This window comes from Nelumbo lutea, chromosome 4 (assembly GCF_056320005.1).
Source record: "Nelumbo lutea isolate HS-2025 chromosome 4, American lotus-T2T, whole genome shotgun sequence".
NCBI classification, from domain to species: Eukaryota; Viridiplantae; Streptophyta; class Magnoliopsida; order Proteales; family Nelumbonaceae; genus Nelumbo; species Nelumbo lutea.
In genome coordinates this window covers 37,177,188-37,193,352 of record NC_142687.1, presented here as the reverse complement: position 1 = coordinate 37,193,352, position 16,165 = coordinate 37,177,188, and the positions used below count along the sequence as shown (strand labels likewise).

The 16,165-nt window shown below is 38.2% G+C and overlaps 1 protein-coding gene across 2 annotated transcripts; it reads left to right on the top strand.

The window, feature by feature from the left end:
- The first annotated feature begins 291 nt into the window (after positions 1-291).
- On the top strand, positions 292-15,393 carry NUP155 (nucleoporin 155). Of its 2 annotated transcripts, XR_016094813.1 has the most exons (14): positions 292-688; positions 1,976-2,145; positions 2,836-2,962; positions 7,074-7,336; positions 7,419-9,078; positions 9,157-9,369; positions 9,593-9,840; positions 9,938-10,349; positions 10,546-10,751; positions 10,912-11,260; positions 12,129-12,203; positions 12,363-12,581; positions 12,773-13,101; positions 15,147-15,393. XR_016094813.1 is itself a non-coding variant. In XM_088941020.1 (13 exons), the coding sequence occupies exons 1-13, from the start codon at positions 530-532 to the stop codon at positions 15,262-15,264; spliced, it is 4,473 nt and encodes a 1,490-aa protein (XP_088797146.1). In that variant the 5' UTR covers positions 292-529; the 3' UTR covers positions 15,265-15,393. The 2 variants fall into 2 exon arrangements, 1 of the variants encoding a protein (XP_088797146.1); XM_088941020.1 differs by lacking the exon at positions 12,129-12,203.
- Positions 15,394-16,165: the final 772 nt, after the last annotated feature.

Genomic DNA, 16,165 nt, shown 5'->3' with positions numbered 1-16,165 from the left:
TCACATCATTCACAATTGCACAGCTTTATACCGTGTATTAGGAATAGTACTTTATATTTTATGAGAAGATATTTCCGTTGCAAGACTGCAAGGAAATGTGCGAACGGTGTGAGGATGGTATCGTCAGTACCAAATCCGAGATATTTTACACTTGTGTCCTAAGTAGTAACTAGTAAGTTAGTAACCTTTTCTAACTTCATTAACTCATTATGGTTCATGCCCTACGAAAACCAAACCCGAATCCAAGTAGTGTTTCTCTTTTTTAAAACGTTCCCCAAACCCGCCAACAACACTTTGATTAAACCCAACCAAAACCCTTCCTTCACCATCTCCCTCCCTCAGAACTCTTCGCGGCATTTCTGTTCTTCCGAATTTTATATGTCATTAAATATTCATTATTCTTTACTCTCATCTCTTTCCGGTGCTCTGAATCCTCTCTTTGCTGCTCGATCTAGGGTTTCCATTAACTCCAGAGCTCTAGAATTTCTGTAGCTTGTGATTTTAGGGTTTACAATATCGAAAGAGGAAGATGTCGTGGGAAGATGAGATTGTCGTCCGGGATGTAACAAATGCTGGTCTCGTCGTGAGCGACCGCATTGCGAGGGATGCCTCTGCTCAGCTCGACCTGGAAGAGGCCCTAGAAGCTTCTAGGTATGCGAGCCATCCGTACTCTTCTCATCCCAGAGAGGTAATTCTCAAGTTTCTCCGTGAAATGTTGCAATGCATATTACTAGAGATGTGTTTTGGAAGGTAATTGTTATTTGGCTTGATCACTTGAAGTTGGTTAGTTGTCCTTTGAAAATGCCAAGTTCAACTTGTTATTCTTAATATTCCAACAAATGGTTTGAAATAAAAGTTTAGGGATTATTTGTTGGGATGACTTGGAGATGTAATTTCATCTATCTACAATAGGGGGGGGGTGGTCTGTCCATTAATGGTCTGTATTGATGACAGAGCACACTTAAGGTCATGGCCAATATATATAATAAATTCATAAGGAATATTATGCATGCATACTTAACCTCATAAAAGGAAGAAAAGGTCAGGGTCCCTAATTGTATATTTGGGGTTAAATTGTTTTTATTATCGTCAGGGATAAAAACAATACCCTCTTAACCAATAGTCAAGGTAGTGTGGGATCTGGAGCTATGTCTGGGATGTTTTATTTTCTTTTTGGTGGTAGTGGGGATAGGGTGTCTTCGTCACTGTTGTTTTCTTTTTCTTGGGTATTTTCTTTTCATAAATGAGTCGAGGCTATAACTACTTATTGTCCAAATCTTTGACTATGCAGTTATTTTCTTATGATGTTCAATGTGCTGCATTAAGTTCTAATCACTACATTACGTTTTGCAATCTTCCTAGTTCCCTGCATAAGGGATTGTCTGAATGCATCAACTTCCATAACACTAGGGAGTTTATTATGTTACCTGAGTCATCAGGAAGTAGGATATTATACAATTTTAAAACCTAAAATATTCTTTCCATATCCCCCTCTTCCATGTCATTGCCAAACTGCTTTGGCTTTTGTACATTGTGTTTATAGTGATGAAGGTTTACATGCTTCATAGTAAACCAGACAGACTTGCTTGCTTATGTGGTTTTCTGGAATCACCATCTATCGGTGTCACTTGATGACTACTCTGTTGGTATCCATGTTAAATAGGCATTAATAGCTTCTTTATACATTTTCATGAAAAGCTAATGGCCCTTTTTATGATTATTAATAACTCATGGTATTTGTACTTACATTTTATGGATTATTCAAGTTTTGATTGAATACACCATAACCATGTTGAGATATGTTCTCCCCATATATCTTTTGACAATTTCGTTTATTCTTCATACTATTATGAGCATCTAGTTGTTTCCCATTTCAATTTGTTTTGCAATACTAGAATGTGTGTTATCACATCTTGGATGGTTAAAAGTGAAACATTTTTTTTTTCATATTTTATTTGTATTCTTCCCACTATAGTGGCCTCCTTTGGTTGAAGTTGTGGATACTTGGGATTTGCCTCCTGTGCTTGTTGAAAGATATAATGCAGCTGGTGGAGAGGGAACTGCTTTGTGTGGAATATTTCCAGAAATACGCAGGGCATGGGCATCTGTAGATAACTCTCTGTTTCTTTGGCGCTTTGATAAATGGTGAGTTTTTGATTCCAAAGAAAAGTTGTAAAATTTTGTTTCCTCAAAAGTTGTAAAATTTCAACCTTGTTTACATGGGGGGTCACTCACTTTTGGCAGTAATCAATAGCTGTCAGTTCTGTAAGCATTTAAAATGCAAAATAGTGAGGTCCATGTTTTTTTATGACAATTTACTGTTCAAGGGGGTATGGTGAATTGATTTTGGTATAAATCAACCCAAAGCTGTCTTGACCTTGAACCTCTGCTGACCCATCCTGAAGTGGTAATTCCTCAGTTCAAGCACAAGATTAGGTCAACTTGGGTTTAGAATATGATTAGAAGGCACTTAGATCTTTCACCTGTAAAATGGGGGAGTATACTTGACTAGCAAGTCTTGAACTGAGGGCCTAACTTGGCACTTGACCACATTGCTTTCAAAGTTGTTATCTCTGTCTCTCTCTATCTATCTGTCTATCTATATCTATATACACACACACATGACTATTCTCAGGCTTGGCAGGGTCTGGTCCAAGCCCAACTAGAGTTTAGGCTGCTGGAGACTTTTAGGCCAATGCCAACCTTAGATTGTTATATATGTAATTAATTCTATCCATTGGAGAACCTGTTATTGGTTCAATTTCATTTCAATACAGGTAGATTCTATATGAAATTCATTTCTTGTTTCAAACATGTTCTTTTTCGTGGGATTAGGGATGGTCAATGCCCTGAATACAGTGGTGAGGAACAAGCTATATGTGCTGTTGGCCTGGCAAAATGTAAGCCTGGCATTTTTGTTGAAGCCATACAATATCTTTTAGTCCTGGCAACTCCTGTTGAGGTAAGAAAATTTCCTACTTAAGCTTTGATTTGTTATTATTATTTATTTTTAAATAATTTCTGTTAACATGTTTCTAAGTTACCTCTTATTACGGACTAATAAATAATCTTTGATGGTATTTCCTTTTCTGTTTCTCTTAAGGATGTTTTTATGACTCCTTTCTTTTTCTCTTCTGGAAAATAATTATAAAGGATAATAATTTTCAGCTGGAATTCCTATTGTTTCCAAAAACCTGGAAAATCCGTTTAATTGTATAGTGATGGGCTGTGGTGATCCGGAATTACCACTACCACAATTAGATCTGCCCCGCTTGAGTTGTGAGCTTTTTCTCGCAACAGTTATGAAATGAAATATGACTCAAAAGTCACAAAAAAGGTAGGTGAAAAGAAAGATGCTTGTTTATCATTTCAAGCCTGTTTTTTAGATAATTTATTGGTGAAAGCAATTAAGCAAAGTCTTGGAGACTGTATTTAATGATTCAGCTATAGCACATGGGATTGGAATTTTTTTTTGAAAGATTTTGAGTTCTAATCCTCTCTTGAGAGAAACACTGCTTTCTGTACAACATTTATTGTTAGTTCTTCTTGGGTCTTTTTGAAAAAAAATTTACAGGAAGAGATCAAGATTACAAAAACATTGAATCATGGTTGTAGTTGATATTATTCAACTTCAACCAGTCTTTACATTAAGCAGTCTAAAAAATTATTTCTAGAATCTCATTTTCGTGATTTCTGACCCCAACTGCTACTGTAATACCATACATTTCTACCAAGTTTAACCTTAGAGGCATCTGAAAGAGCCAAAGCAACCATGAAACCTAAATTTCTCTTCTTTAGGGCCTGTACTTGTGGCAGACCAATCTGGTTCATCAAACTTCAAGTTCTTCAGTGGTTGAGCTAACTCTTTCCCCAGCTCATCCCAGATGGCATGTGTTGCTTTTATCCAACAAATTCGAAAGGTGCTGCCCTTGATAATTTAGTTTGGATATTTTTTATGGCAGGTACCAGTGATTTAAAAGGTGCACCTGAGGCATGCCTAGGTGCATATGTGAGGCGCATTTGAGGGTAGGTGCCTTGCCCAGGTCCTAGGCACAGCACTTTCAAAAGGCACGTGCCTGGTATACCTAGGTGTGCACCTGATGCGCCTTGCGCCTTAAAAGGCAATTAAAATTATAAAATCATTATATCCTGTATGAAAATTAGGAATTTAAGACCCTAACATGGACTTGATTGGGCTTGCCTTGAGGGGTGTGGCACAAAGGCGGCTCGTAGAATCAGGAATGTAATATTTTTTACATCACATTAGCTACTTGAAGTAATGTAATTGAGGAAAAGAGAGATTGTGGGTTTTACATGCTTGAAAATGTTTTATATGTTTGATTTTATTTTTAAATTATCATTTGAATACACTTTACATGTTATGTTTATGTATTTTTATTTAGGTAATAGGTTTTTGAAAACATTAATTTTAAAATTTAAGTTTATATTTTTTTATTAATACTATGTTTAATATTTTTTTTTGATTTTTTTTGCATTTTTTTGAAAATTTTGGCATTTTTTGAATTTTCTGATATTTTTTTTTTATTTTTAGCATTCTTTTGTGTTTTTGTGCCTTGCTTAAAAAATGTGCATGCCTTGCCTTGCGCCTTGCACCTTGGGCACAAATTGGCCCTTGTGCCTTTTTCGCACCTTGCGCTTTTAAAACACTTGCAGTTACTTTTGATTTTTTTTTCTGATCAGTAATTAATTTCATTAATGAAATAAGGTAAGAGCCTCGCCCCTCAAGCATGGAGATGAGTACCAAAATATAATATACAACCGGCCAAAATTTTTTGGTTTGTATTGATTAAAAAAATTGTTGGTTTGCCCCCTACTTCCTTAGGTAGCAAGAAAAAACACGAAATCACATTTCAGTCCTTGACCCTGGGCCCCAAGCTGTCCTAGCTTGAGACAAGGCATCTGCCAGACTATTAGCAGCCATATGGGTCCACTTGAACGGGCAGTCACGTTGGCTTTTAGTTGCTTAGCCTCTCTGATAGTCTGATTAGATGTCCTAATGCTCATAAGGCTGAAATATCAGAAGAGAACCATGATATCATGGCCTGAAAGTCACTTTCAACATCTAAATTTGATACATTGGTAGATGATGCTATTCTGAGGCTTTGCAGGAAGGGTTGGAACCTCAGTCTTTAGCAGGCCTGAGAAGATAAGAGTAATACTTCCATTTTTATCTCTATTAGTTCCACTTATCCTTGATTATCCTGGATTTCCAAGACTACAGCCATCAAAGTTTAGCTTGAATCATGAGACATTCAGGACTTATGTGGGTAGGAAACACTTTAAGAGCCAAGTTTCTATTATTATCACAATGTTTAAAATTGGGCTACTCTTTGGATTAGAATTTTCTGATCATAGAAGTTGACATGTCAAATTGTCATTGGGTGGTTCTTGGCAAGCTCAGGCAGATGATGACTAGCTATACTAGTGTATATACATCTAGTCATGGTTTGCCACCCCTCCCAATAGCTAGGGCCAAATATTGGGTAATGGCTCTTTTAGTTGTAGTATGCCTCCATCTGCTTCTTGATGTTAAATTGTAACACATAGGGATATGCCAGAGTTGTCCCATGCAATACTGCTTACTACCTTATGCCCCCTATTTTTCTTTCTATAAATAATCCCATTGCATCTGTTCCTTCTTTTATTCTTGAGATGGTTCTAGGTCATGCACTTTGATAAATGTTTCATTGATCTTTGTAAATGTTAAAAATTTTCAAATCTTCATTACATGGATGTTTCTTTTTGTGCAAATTTTGTTTGTCTCATCACATGTGATGAAATATCTAATATTAGTTCATTTTTATGGATACCTTCAGATTTTATTAAAAGAATCAAAGAATAATGTGTACATGTGAAATCCCATCAATTAAGGCTTCACAACCCTGTCCCCATCCCTGAACATAAGTATCTCTAACATCAGTACATCACAAGTTCATTACAATGTCCCCAAAATAATGTTCTTTTTAACCATGCCCATGACTGACCTGCTAACCCGTTTTCTGTGATTCTTCCCTACCCATCTCCTGTGTTTCCTTCATTTTGTTCCAATGCATAGCCAATCCACCACCACTTCTGAATCACTCTCCACCACTATGACAGTATGGTATTAAAATTAACATCCTTGCTACCCTTAGCGTTGCAACGAAGCTTTTAATTCTGCTGTGGTTGAATCCACATATCCAATTGTACCTGAATAGAGAGCTAGTACTGTTCCATTGCAGTCCCTAAACGTCCCTCAAATACCTGCTGGCCCCGAATTACCCATGCTACCACCATCAATGTTCAATTTAATTGTGTCTGGCCCTGACCCTGGTGGTTCTTATTATTAGAAAAATATGATTGCTATGCATTGATAAGCTGGCTATCAAACTCCACCTTCTTTGTAAGTGCACTGAGAATCCTTCAAAAGCCTCTAGTGTCTTTACCTAGTGAATTACCTTAATGGAAATGCTGTCTATCATATCTCCTCTCTCCTTGACTCCCAAACAGTCCATAGGATAGCTTCTCTTCTGCATCTCCACGGGATGTGAGAACCATTACCAAATACTTACAATGTAGGGGCGGGAGATAACTAGATGATAGGTTGACTCTTCACTTGCTCAACAGAGAAAGCATATGCAATGAGATAAATTCCAAGAGGTCCTTTCTTTTTGATGGTTTCACAAGCATTATGGACAACCTCCCAACAGAAAGTCCTCACTTTGTATGGGACAGGTGTACTCTAAACCTCCTTCATTGGAAATATTTGTGCTTGAGGTTGCATGGCTCTTCATTGCATAATTATGGAGACCCTCCATGGAGTCTGTTGTGTATAAAACATTAATTTCACATAGATTTTATGGATGTATGCTCTCTTTACATTGCTACATTTTTATTGTTCCAAGTGGTTGACTTGTATCTCAACTTTGGATACAGTTGATCAGATTTTCCTTCCAAAGTGGTTGTTGAATTGTATACAAATATGAACCTTCTCTTTTCTCTTCCAATTGTATTCTTTTAGTTCCTTGGTGGTAATTTTAGTAACTACTGATGAACCATTTCATTGTCATTAGTTGATTCTCGTAGGGGTATGCTGCAGTGGGAGGGGAGATGGAACAGATCCATATGCTGAGGTTTCACTTCAACCCTTGCCTGAGTATACAATACCATCTGATGGTGTTACCATGACTTGTATCACATGTACAGATAAGGGTCATATCTTCCTTGCTGGTCGTGATGGCCACATTTACGAGATGCAGTACACAACTGGCTCGGGATGGCATAAGCGTTGCCGCAACGTTTGCCTTACTGAAGGTTTGGGAAGTGTTGTTTCAAGGTATGTGGTTCTGTTGGATTATGAGGCTTCATGTTGTTCTTGGAGCTTCATCTAATGCTTAGATATTTTGTACCTGTGTTAGGTGGGTTGTACCAAATATTTTCAAGTTTGGAGCTGTTGATCCCATTGTTGAAATGGTTATGGATAATGAGAGACACATCCTGTATGCGCGGACAGAAGAGATGAAACTTCAGGTGTTTGATCTTGGGGAAAATGGTGATGGTCCACTGAAGAAAATTGCAGAAGAAAAGAATTTAATCAATCAGAGGGATGCACAGCATGGAGGCAGGCAATCTGCAGGGTCAAGAGCTTCTTCCCGAGGAGCAAAGCCTTCTATAATTTGCATTTCCCCTTTATCGACGGTGGAATCAAAATGGCTACACCTTGTTGCTGTTTTATCAGATGGTAGAAGGATGTACCTTTCCACTTCTCCTTCTGGTGGGAACAGTGGAACTGTCAGCTTGGGTGGACTAAATTCTTCTCGTCAGAAGCCATGCTGTTTAAAAGTTGTTACAACAAGACCTTCACCTCCTTTGGGGGTTAGTGGTGGGCTTACCTTTGGAGTCATGTCTCTTGCCAGTAGGCCGCAGGCTGAGGATCTGGCTCTGAAGGTAGAAGCAGCATATTACTCTGCAGGCACTCTTATTCTTTCTGATTCATCTCCGCCAACCATGTCGTCTCTTCTAATTGTGAACAGGGATTCTAGCACACAATCATCTGCTTCAGCTAGTTTTGGGACTAGTGCAAGGAGCACTCGAGCCTTACGGGAATCTTTATGTTCCCTGCCTGTTGAGGGCCGAATGCTCTTTGTTGCTGATGTTTTACCACTTCCAGATACAGCTGCTACTGTGCAGTCACTGTATTCAGATTCCGAATCCTGGGGATTTGAAGGCTTGGGAGAAGCATGTGAGAAAGCATCTGGAAAACTCTGGGCTAGAGGTGACCTGGCAACTCAACATATATTACCAAGGAGGAGGATTGTTGTATTTAGTTCCATGGGCATGATGGAAGTAGTTTTCAATAGGCCTGTGGACATTCTGAGGAGGCTCTTGGAATCCAACTCGCCAAGATCAACATTAGAGGATTTCTTCAATCGTTTTGGAGCTGGAGAGGCTGCAGCAATGTCTTTAATGCTGGCTGCAAAGATCATCCATACTGAAAACATAATAAGCAATGCTGTTGCTGAAAAGGCAGCAGAAGCATTTGAAGATCCACGAATTGTTGGGATGCCACAACTTGAAGGTAGTGCTGCACTGTCAAATACCAGGGCTCCCCCTGGAGGCTTCAGCATGGGTCAGGTTGTTCAAGAGGCTGAGCCCATCTTTTCTGGTGCCCATGAAGGACTCTGCTTGTGTTCATCAAGATTGCTTTTCCCTGTTTGGGAGCTTCCTGTTGTTGTTGTAAAAGGCCATATAGGTTCTGATACGGGTTTTGAGAATGGGGTGGTTGTTTGCAGACTCTCTGTTGGGGCAATGCAAGTTCTTGAAAGCAAAATTCGTTACTTGGAGCAGTTTTTGAGATCTAGAAGGAATCAGAGAAGGGGACTCTATGGCTGTGTTGCGGGTCTAGGGGACTTGACTGGTTCTATTCTGTATGGAGCTACTTCAGAGTTAGGAGTTGGTGACCGGAGCATGGTAAGAAACTTATTTGGTGCATATAGAAATGTTGATTCAAGTGATGGTGTGGCATCTAATAAAAGGCAACGGCTTCCATATAATCCTGCAGAATTGGCTGCCATGGAGGTAAGTAGAACTTCTTCTGGTTTTATGTACCCTTATAATTTGTTGACTTTTCTCATATTTTGATTGATAGCACTGCAGGTGAGGGCAATGGAATGTATCAGGCAATTGCTCCTTAGGTCTGCTGAAGCACTGTTTTTGCTCCAACTTCTTTCACAGCATCATGTGGCTCGTTTGGTTCAGGGGTTTGATGCCAACCTACGGCAGTCATTAGTCCAACTGACATTCCATCAGTTAGTTTGTTCAGAGGAGGGTGATCACCTTGCAACGAGGCTCATCTCTGCTCTTATGGAGGTAAATGAGGTTATGGTTATATGACAAACCATTAGAGGATGCCTTGTAGAGACCAGCTTGTATTTTTTAATCAGCAACAGTGATCATTGTTTTTGTTAATAGATAGAGAAAAATCCCTCTATTCCATATTGTCTGGAGTGGATTTTTAGTTGGATATGAAACTTACTATACTTAAATTTGCACGTCTTATCCCTTACTATTAACTGTCATTTTATTGTTCCAGTACTATACTGGTCCTGATGGCAGGGGGACAGTGGATGATATTAGCGGGAGACTACGGGAAGGTTGTCCAAGCTATTACAAGGAGTCTGACTACAAATTTTACCTCGCTGTGGAGTGTCTTGAGAAAGCTGCTGTCACTGATGATACTGAAGAAAGGGAAAGTCTTGCTAGAGAGGCTTTTAATTGCTTAACCAAAATCCCTGAGTCAGCAGATTTGACCATCATTTGCAAACGATTTGAAGACTTAAGGTTAGATAATTTTGAAATACAAGGGCTAGTAAATTCTCTTCCTCTGGTTTTCACATAACTAGTTAAACATGAAAGCACTGGTCTCTGAGTATTGCAGATTTTATGAGGCTGTGGTCCGCTTACCACTACAAAAGGCACAAGCTATTGACCCTGCCGGTGATGCTTTCAATGATCAAATTGATGCAAGCATTCGAGAAAATGCACTTGCTCGATGCCAGCAGTGCTATGAGATAATCACAAGTGCATTGCGTTCCCTGAAGGGTGATGTTGGGCATAAAGGATCACAGAGGGAATTTGGGTCTCCCATTAGATCTGTTGCACGATCAGTTCCTGATCAGGTCTCTCGGGATAGATACATACGCCAGATTGTTCAGCTTGGTGTCCAGTCACCTGACAGAGCATTTCATGAGTATTTGTACAGGGCAATGATTGATCTGGGTCTTGAAAATGAGTTGTTGGAGTATGGAGGTTCAGATTTGGTGCCTTTTCTGCAGAGTGCTGGCTGTGACGTAAGATATTTAGACCATGCTGGATATTATGTATTGGGACTTTTTTTTTTGAATTTAACGTGTACCTTCAATTTTTACTATTTTTTCTTTTGATAATTTAAAATGGTCTCTTGGGGCTATTTCTTTGTAGGAAATTAAAGAACATTTGCAGTAATGTTTCATATTGTCTTATTTCTCTTTGATCTTCATCCTCTAGGTTCGAAATGTTTCCTCTGTAACTTCAGAAGCTTCTCCAATAAGTCATTTGGGGACACCTATTCCTTCTAATCAAGCCAGGTACTCTGACCTTCTTGCAAAGTACTATGTATTAAAGCGGCAACATGTCCTTGCAGCTCATGTATTGTTAAGGTTGGCAGAAAGACGGTCCACTGATTCTGCGGATGCCCCTAAACTAGAGCAGAGGTCTGCAATGGGTATTTAGCATTTTTTCTATAACAGTTATGTTTGATTATTGCTTCTTTTTATTTAATATTTTAATTTTATTTTGCATTTTGAATATAGTCTGGCCAAAGTGATGTTTATTAGATCTTTTAATAGATTATTGTTTTCTTTTTGAAACCAGGCGCCAATACCTCAGTAATGCAGTTCTGCAGGCAAAGAATGCAAGTAATGATGATGGTCTAGTAAGTGCAACCCGTGGTCCTATTGACAATGGGCTGCTGGATTTGCTTGAAGGGAAGCTTGCTGTTCTTCGATTCCAAATGAAGATTAAAGAGGAACTAGAAGCTATAGGTTCAAGACTAGAAAGTTCATCTGAAGTTGTTCCTGGTGATCCATTTCCTCAGAGGAACTTGGTTGCTGATGCCAATTTTGCAAACTCTGCAAAAGAAAAGGCCAAAGAGCTATCATTGGATTTGAAAAGTATCACTCAATTATACAATGATTTTGCAGTTCCATTCGAGCTTTGGGAGGTATTTCTTTCTCTTTCTCTACTTACATATGCATGTATTTATGTATGTATACATATGTAGGTGTGCACATGCACAACTGTGTGCGTGCATACTTGCATATGCATGAACATATGACATATGTATATGGATATAAACACACAGAATTACTTGCATGACAAATCTATCTTTCCATCTAATAAAATTGTTGTTTGGATAATTATTTGGAACCTAAAAGGAAAATGTATCTCTTAACTACCTTTTTATCTCTAAGGTGATGTTTACTTTCACGAGTTCTGCTAAATTGTTATGGGATTTACCTTGCTGTGATGAAGATTGCACTATGTCCCCTTTTGTTCTTTTCTTTTTAATATATGCCTTGAAACATGTAGCTAAATAATTTTTCAGAAGCCTAGTGTTTCCTTTTCTTAAGAATAAAATTCTTCCATTTATCTATATAAAAGAAATAATGTTACCATTTGAGGGAAGAAAACAAGCAAATTTTCTTTTCTTTTTCTTTTGAGACAAAAACATGCAAAATTTCTATGATGTAATTTCTAAAGTATACTTGCATCCAATTTTGTTTCTTACAATTCCTACCTTTTTTGGTGAATCAGCTATATTACTTTAGGTTAAACAATAGGGGAGAGGGACCCAAGCTTTCTCACCCTATTGCCCTCTTTTTAGCTTCTGGATATTCCTATCACGGATATCTTTTTTCCGTTCATGTAGAATAATTTAGGGTGTGTTTGCCAACGTGACTGATTTTGATTTCTGCCATTTGAAAAATTGAAATCAATAAAATCTTGAAAAACCTGATTGCCAAACCTCTGGTTCTGTAGTTTTTGTGGAACCTGAAGCATTCCAATATTGAAATATTCCATTGATTCAGGGATTGAAATTTGAAGCTTCTTGAATCTGGAGACCAATTTCCATCTTTGTGGGTCTCACTGTTTGCTTTGCTGATGTATGGAGCTGCAACTTCCCAGTGATTAAATTTCTTTCTTTGTTCCAAGAGAGAAAAGATTTGGTGCTTTAGTTATCATTTATCGATTGGTTTTTCTTGCCTACTTTTTACTACCTTCTTTTTGAACTAAATTCCTTACACATTCTACTCTGCTTTCAGATATGTTTGGAAATGCTCTACTTTGCAAACTACTCTGGTGATTCTGATAGTAGTATTGTAAGAGAAACCTGGGCTAGACTAATTGATCAATCTCTTATGAGAGGTGGCATTGCTGAAGCTTGTTCTGTGTTAAAGAGGGTTGGCTCCCATGTTTATCCTGGAGATGGAGCTGGCTTGCCTTTAGACACACTTTGTCTTCACCTTGAGAAGGCTGCAATGGTACTATTTAACATCTAGTAAAATTAGTTTCTTCTAATTTATGCTGCTTATTAACTTGTTAAACGTTAATATTAGTAAAATCCTAATGGTCTTCTAGTGTTATTTCCTAGTTTGTTCTTTCTGTGTGTTGGGGTGGGTGTGGGGGTTCTTTTCCATATTGATACAAGTCTATATATATATATATTTTGTAGGAGCGATCAGCTTCAGGAGTTGAAATTGTTGGAGATGAAGATGTTGCAAGGGCTCTTCTTGCAGCTTGCAAGAGTGCAGCTGAACCAGTATTAAACACTTATGATCAGTTATTATCAAATGGGGCTATTTTGCCATCACCAAACCTCAGATTGCGCCTTCTCCGTTCTGTGCTTGTGGTCCTTCGTGAGTGGGCAATGTCTGTTCTTGGACAAAGAATGGGTACGAGTACCACTGGAGCTTCTTTGATTCTAGGTGGAGTATTTGCACTGGAACAAACAGCTGTGATAAACCAAGGAGTACGAGATAAAATCACAAGTGCAGCTAACAGGTATTTTCTGGTTGCACTAATTTCCTGCAAGCATGCAATTATGCTTGTATTTTGGTGGGGTTTTCAGGTCTGGTGAGTGAAGGAAACCTCTTACAAGGTCAAGCCCCTAGTAGCCCTTAACTGGGATTGAAGTTAGCATGTTCGCAAGATTGTCCAATTCCATTGTCAAAGGTGTATACCAAGTGATTATTTTCTAGGTTTCCCTTGCACTGATAGCCCTTGGAGTCAGACATCTGATAAGAGAAATCAGGGCTTTGTCCATCATGAACTTGTTCGTATGAATTCCTAGGTTAGCCTCTGCTAATAGTATAGAAGACGAGATAGGATTAGCTGAATGCAATAGCTGTTCAGTGGGCTTTGGAACCAATGATAACACGTCACACCAGTCATAGAAATACATGGGGCTGACAACCATCCAACCTCCAAGTGTGGGTCCCATGTATTTTTATGACTGGCATGGGGGGCGTTATCATTGGTTCTACATCCCAGTCCACAGCCATTGCGTTCAGCTAAATCCAAATTACTGGAAGACTCTGTAGCAAGGGCAGGTGTAGGTGCTTGGCGCAGGGACAGATCTGCATGATTATATTTCTGTTGTAGATCTTAGAAAGCTATGAAAAGAATGCATATATGGATGGATAGTTTCTGATTGTGCTGGCTTTTGGTGTAGGCACCCTCTTAGCTAGGATACTAGGATACATTCAGTGGTGGGTCTTGATCCTTTATACATGGATGATGTGATGAGTTCCTTGTCCTAGAGGTGCAGATACAAACCATGGGGCCCCAGACCATGACTGTCGTTGTATTTGCAAGGATTAGAGTATTGATATCCGTATCTATGTTCACCGGCACAGGATACGCTAGAACTCTATCCGTATCCTGCCGGTTGTGCATATTGCATTATATTGGTGGATATTACCCAATGCTCACCAATATGGAGGCCTATCAGACCCTAATTTGAGAACATATTCAAACCTTGATTTAAGATTTAACTTCCCCAAAAATTTAATAAGAACTGAAAATTATAAAATTATTTTATTTTATTTATCTTACAGGATTTATATATTTTATTTTACATATAAATTATATGTCAAAAATGAAAACATATTTATTACTTGAAAAAATAGAGTTATTATTTATATAAAAATACTAAATAAATATTTTCCTAAAAGATTTAATAAAAATTGTAAATTATAATTATAAAAACTGAACTAAATAATTTAAAAGTTAAAATTTCCAAAATTTTAATAAAAAATGAAAACTATAAAAATAATTTATTTTATCTACCTTAAATGATTTATATGTTTTATTTATATAGGAATACTAAATTATTTTTTTTCCAAAAAATTGAAAATTATATATAATTATAAAAACTGAAATAGAGTGATAATTATTGTATGATATGTACATCTTCCATAGTCTTGATATTGTTTGTAATGTTTCTCTCCATATAACCTATTAAAGTGCTCATCATGTATTTATACCTCATTCATAGTTAATTCAGCTTTGGATTTAGTGTTATTAACACATTTATATGATTTGTATGCATTTCTCTAGTGAATTCAAATATTTTCATATCTTTCATTCATGTCCCTGTGTTTCCAAAGCGTATCTATATTCAAGTTATCCTATAAAATATTCAATACCGATAGTTTAATCCTGTGTATTTGCAAATGCAAAGTACAACTCTGCTACCTAAGCCCTTTTTGGGAGGTCTACCGTGTTTTGATTGATCTGCTATGGAAAAGCCACTTTGGTTGAGCGACTGTGTTTTGGATAAGCTACTCAAAATGGTTTCATATGAGAGTTGCTTAACCGGCATTCCAAAAGTTGATATGGATTTTCACCCAATACAATTTTTGGGCTTTCCATATGGGGATCACTCCCAAAAGCCCTCCCAAATGGGCAGTGTGTTGGCATTTCCATTTTTAAGTTAGTCTATCCAATATTAGTGGATGTGATGATCTTTCTTTATTGTTGCAAGTCCAAAACTTTTAGGGGACTATGTTGATCTTGCATGTTTCTGGTTGAATTTGGATTTGCAGATATATGACAGATGTGCGGCGCTTGGCTCTTCCACAGAACCAGACGGAGGCTGTCTACCGAGGGTTTCGAGAACTGGAAGAGTCCCTGCTGAGTCCATTTCCCTACGAGCGATTTTAAAATTTTTACATTCTCTTGTCAACGGAAAGAAAAAGAAATATTTTATGTTTCATGTGTGCATTAAAATTTTCCAATGTAAATTACTTGAGGAAATAAGAAGTTATTAGAAACTAAGTACCATTCATTCAATTTAAGTATTTTAATTGTAAGGGGAAATCTTGCAGCTCAAGCAATGACTTGGGTTTATAGATGAAATGGTTGTGACCAGATGTACGAATTATGGCTACGGGTAAATGCTCAGATAAATGGTTCCGTAAGAGCTTTTAGCTGTTCAAAACTTAAACCATTTATCCTCAGGATGTAAGGGGGACGGGACGCAGGGGAATCGTGTCATTTCACTTGAGCTGAAGATAGATGACCCTTTCCGAGAACAAATGTGACTAGCTAAAGAGGCTAATCCGGATGGTCATATGTATCTTCTCATCTTGAATGGGGATTTTTTTTGAATATTTTACATGAAACACTCCAGCCAAATCCTTTGAATGCATTGATTATGTCGACTTTGCCCATAAGGCTGCATTTAGAAACGATGTAATAGAGGTGTAAATTGGGTCGGGCCACCCGTGGCCCTGACATGATTTTGGATCGTCTCGGCATGACACAGCATGAAGATCCATAGGCCGTGCTAGGCTCGGCATGGAGGTCCATGCCGTGTTGGGTTGGGGGTTCATGGGCCAATATGATAGCATGTGTCATGCCACTCATGGCTTGTGTGTTGGCATGCCCTAGCCTGCGGCACAGCACGAAGTGCAGCCCGCTAGGCCCATAGAGGATTGTGCTCGGCCCGCCTGGGAATATAGCTGTTGGGCCCCTTTGGGAGAGGTTTATAGAAATACCCTCCCAACAGTTATAAATAGCTATATTGGGGGGTATTTCTATATTTTGCTTATTAGGGTTGAAA